The 5,042-nt window shown below is 37.6% G+C and overlaps 1 protein-coding gene across 1 annotated transcript in view; it reads left to right on the forward strand.

Moving 5' to 3' along the window:
* efhd2 (EF-hand domain family, member D2) overlaps positions 1 to 4,710 on the forward strand; it is a 12,297-nt gene extending 7,587 nt beyond the window's left edge. Inside the window, exon 4 of the mRNA XM_073469536.1 lies at positions 1,995 to 4,710. Coding sequence (XP_073325637.1) covers positions 1,995 to 2,126 — 132 coding nt within the window. The 3' untranslated portion in view covers positions 2,127 to 4,710. The remainder of the gene's footprint in view (positions 1 to 1,994) is intronic.
* Positions 4,711 to 5,042: the final 332 nt, after the last annotated feature.

The following is a 5,042-nucleotide window of genomic DNA, read 5'->3' on the forward strand; positions in this document are numbered from 1 at the left end:
TGATAATGTGAATGACAAATGAATGGCCAAATAAGCGTATAACTTCTAAAAGTCTTATTTAATAACCTCCAAACATCATGCATCGCACATTGTATAACTGGGTAATAAAATGTTGTCTTTCAGTTCACATCGCCACTTCAGAAATTGATTTAGCTGCTTAACTGGTTGCACTAATAAGCAACATCGTACATTTCAGTAATGTTAAGTTCTTGGGGGATTTATGAACTTTGATCTGTCATACGCTCTTCTGTCCTATCATGTCATACACATATTTGTTGCATGTCCAAAACCTGTGGATCTGCAGGCAAAAAAGTTGTCCTGTTTTTACTCTTATTTCTAACCTTTTGTTAAAGGGTTATTGTCCATCCATCCATTCATTAGCTAAACTCTCTTATCCTTATAATAAAAAATAATTATAATTAATTACATTTCATAATAGAGGATACAATATATATATATATATAAAATGTTACAAGCCTTTAGGCTATAGTCAATATCAAACCATTGCTTTCCATCTTGTAGAAGTCCAGAGTTGAAACTAAACCTTTACTGAGAGACCAGATAATCATTGTCTGGTTTTAAAACTATGAGCTGAGGAGTGCCATCTTGGTTATACATTGTGTTGTCTTTCTGGGCAAGGTTTCTGCTGGAAAATGTGCATTTTGTTCCATGCGTGTGCATATCAGCACCTGTTCTGCAGTTCATAAACACTGTCAGCATTTATCAAACGTAATAAATAAAGTGAGTTGTGTTTCAATCTCACGTTTGTCAGGCACAAAGTCAAAGAACAGTGCTGGACGTGGCTGGTAAATAAAAAAACAGACCAAGAGCTGCACTGGCCAGCTAGGTTAGCTAGACAGACACGAGAGAAATGGACAGCTGATAGGTGGTCTTTTTCATGAAGTTTTTTCGTGGCTAAGATAGTTTTGCCGCATTGAAGTTGTAAACATTGACAAACCGCTTTGATAGGAGAGGGAGGTGGCACTTTTCGGATCATTGTGAGACTATAGTGGGCTGCCAGAGCCCAGTTTATTTATGGGAAATGCTGTAATAGCCCCCTGCTAGTGAGTTGAACTCACTATCCATGCATCCAGGGGACACACCATATTTTATCCCTGATAATGCTAGATTGTGAAGAATAAATCGGTATTGAAATAATCATAAAAGGAAACTCGCTATCAAGACAGAAAAAAAAACTGCTGGTCACCATTTTGGTCACGATCTGCGGCATGTTTGCATATCTCAATCATCATGGCATGATGCTTTCTGCTGCAACAACACCAAATCAACCACCAAGCTACAACTAGTATTTGTTAATAAACTAACTGGGACACTGTCAAGAATTATCAGCGCTGATCGATGTAATGTTGTGAACTTTAAGCCCCCTGATCCAGAGGGTGGTGGTAATGCACCTCAATGCAGTTTGCCAACTGCCATTTTAAACAAAAAAGGAGAAACTGCTATCTTGCTCTGCAACTAGCATGCCAGCCCTACTAGTGATTGTTTGTCCAGATCCACAGATTAAAAAACAAATTTTCTTGCAATTAACGACCAGGATGCAAGGTTTATCATAATGGTGTGTTCTATAAATGGTTAAAATTGTGGATACTGCAGCAACAAGCTAAAGGGGCTTTCTCTTATTTCTTTTCTTTCTTTTTCTGTTCCTCTTCTAGTTTACTGATTTGCTTAGCTGAACAGCCAATAAGTGTGATTCCTCTCACTGACGGGCTGAGTATGGTCTAGAACTGCTAAATAGAAATTGACTTAACTTGACCACCGATTGAATGTGCTCAGTCCGCTGAAAAGTTGCCAACAAGCGGGACACACTGCAACAAACTAGGGCCACAGATGCTCACCAACTGCCGACCATCAGCCTGGCATGTCAGGACCTGTACCGCCCACAGGTCTTTGAGCTGATTCCCAGTTTATGGCTGAGCAGCTCCATTGTGGCTACTCTCCATCACCTGACTGTTCTGTGTTTTTCTGTGGGACAGGTCCATGCCATCAGTGAGTCCAACCGGTTTGAGGCGGAGATCCGCCAGGAACAGGAGGCCAAGAAGAAGCAGGCTGAGGAGCAGAAACAGAGACGCGCTGCCTTCAATGACCTTAAGTCAGCCTTCAAATGAATGCCTCTCTCTCCTCTCAGGACCTGTTACTGTGTGTGTTTCACTAAAGCTGTCAGTATGTTAATGTGTGTGTGTGTGTGTGTGAATGCTCTATGTATGCCAGACAGTGGTGGTCCCAAGTCAAACACAGGCTCAGTGACTCAAAGGCTTGTCATTAGTTTACAAAACAATGGAAAAATCAGTGCTGTTTATGCAGATAATGTATAAAGCATCATTGACTCATCGTCTAGAATCATCTATTCATTTAGCTTTGTAGCTCAGTAACAATCTAAAACATCAAAAACACAGATTCAATACAGGTTTAATGCAACTACAACAGTTAGTAGATCAGTTGTACAAAACTAAATGAATGGATGATTCTTACAGGAACATCAAAGAGACAATTGTTACCATCTAATATCAACTTTGAGGTCTCTGTATTGGCACAGTGAGGGTGCTGACGTACAGGGTTCTAGCAGGAAATAGTTGAGATGATTGTCTTCATAAAACATATCCAGAATAGTAAAATCCTGCCTCATGGCATAATAAACTGCTGTGCAGTGTTTTGGAGTCTAATAAGCCTTCAGACTCGTGGATCTTTAACTCCATTTGGCCTTCCTGAGTTGTATATGTTTGTTTCACCTGTTTCACCAACACATGTTGTTGGCTGTTTTCAGTGCGAACACCCAGTACCTGCTGTGTTTGCAGCTTAAATCTGTACCCAGTGTCCAGTTCTTGGTATTTGCATAGACTAGTGATGAAAGCACTTATTGCACTGCTTAATTGTCAGTCAACTTGTTTGTCTTTACTCATTGCTGAACTCAGATTACATCCACAGTAACACGTATCCGTCACTCCAGTCAGCGTTAAATGTTGAACAAATAACTGAGCTCTACATTTTTACTGTCAGCTCTTATTTTTGTAAAATGGGTTTGGAATTTTTTAGAATTAGGTAGTTGGGGTTTGGGATGGTTGTGGTAGTGGTAGTGGTCATTTATCAGGACCATGTTTTGCATGGGTCTGACAGACAGCTTTAAATTAAGTGTTTTGTAGAAAACAAAACTTTTAGTTTCAGCTATTATTCCTATCAGCTCTGTCAACATTGTATAATCTACTTCAGTGCTCAGATGTAGGGGCAATAGAGATTTGCTGTGGGCTTGGAGTTGAGACCAACCACATAAGCCATCAGACAATTCTAAAGTGTCAAAATCAGGAAGCTGGAAGTGGAAGTTAAACACCCACATGGTCTAGAGACTACATCCTGGTTCTAGATTGATTGTGTTTACTGTAGTTGAATATAAAATTTTATTTTCAGAACAGTTCAGTGGATTGATGGTTTGGACTTGTGTTCCCTGAGCTCATAAAATATAGTGAGTGAAATGTTTTCATGTACATGATTGGAATGATAGCCAAAACTATGCAATTAGGGCCCAGGTGTTTCTTTTTCTTTTTTTAAAGAAGTGTGGTAACACTTAATAGTGACCATCATTAATGGTAAATGAATAGTTAATTAAAACTTTAGTAAATAGTTATCTGACTGTTAACAGCAATGACAATGCTTTGTAAAACATTTATTAAGTAATTGTAAAGGTTTCTAAACATCAGTTGCATTTCTATAAAGACCATCTTAATAATGTTTATGGATGAACTACACAGTATATGTTAGGGGTAGACTGATTATCAGTCTAGCTGATTATTGAGGACAATATTCAGCATTTTTACAATTATCGTTACTGGTGATTTTTGTGTCTAATTGCTGATAAAATATGTATTTTTTAAAAATACAGTATTTTTGTCACCACTCTATGGTCACAGTGTGCACAACACTGATGTCAAGAATAATGGCTGATCAGCACTAAATAACTGAATATGCTTGCTAGTTATCAAATACATGAAGTGGAGTAAAAGTATTAAGTAGCAGAAAATGGAAATACTGAAGCAAAGTATCTCCAAATTGTACATAAGTAGTACTTGAGTAAATTGTAGTTGTTGTTCCATCACTGGCTTATTCTTGACTTTGAGACTAAGATGTTTATTTTTCCTGTAAACGTATATCGGTTCCAATTTTTGGCTTTCAAAGTGTTATGAACATGGGTTGCAACTTTACGATAAACAGTTGTTTAATAAATGGTTTATAAAGCATCATTGTTAACAGTGAAATAACTATTAACTAAATGTTAATTTAATATTACTTTACCATTGAATAATGATGGTTATGATAAAGTGATGTTCCCACTGTATGCTCTTGCCCTGGCATGAGCCTGGAGCACGCATTATCATTTGTGCCATGATACCAGTTAGACCAGTACAATTTGTGGTGGTTAAAATGTACACTTCTTTACTTTATCCACTGCCAGGCTGTTAAGCCATCAGTAATGTAGATTTTGACCATTTGCCATTGTGGCATTGTGTGTGTCAGCACTCTGTAGTTGGCCAAATATGGTAAGGAAAGGGACCAGTGAGTTCCGGCAGAGATTTGAATAGTGCTTCCTCTCATCTGAAATGCTGTGTTCATGTCCTATTAGAAGAAGTACAGTATTACTTATTTTTCTTACTAAGATATTCAAATCCTTGTCCAGGAATTAAAATGAGCCTTGAATGCCAATCAGCTTATTCTTGTTTATTGTCTATAATCAGGTAAATCTTTTTAGCCAAGTGATTTACACAATTTGCTCTTGGCCATTTGATGTAAGTGTCTTAATCAAGAGATATTAGGTTTAACCTTTATAGATTTGTTCACCTTAATTCAACATTATTGTTTGTCTTTTAAACTTACAGTGTTAATCCTAAAGATTTTTTTTGTGGACTGAGCTCATGGATGCACCTCAAGCAAACCAGCATAATAACTATTAGACCATAGATTATACAAATAATGGACTGCTGTTTATTTGACAGATAATCCAGCAGTACCACGTGTTCTTTAAAACAAAAACTCAT

Source organism: Pagrus major, chromosome 7, assembly GCF_040436345.1.
Source record: "Pagrus major chromosome 7, Pma_NU_1.0".
Taxonomy (NCBI): domain Eukaryota; kingdom Metazoa; phylum Chordata; class Actinopteri; order Spariformes; family Sparidae; genus Pagrus; species Pagrus major.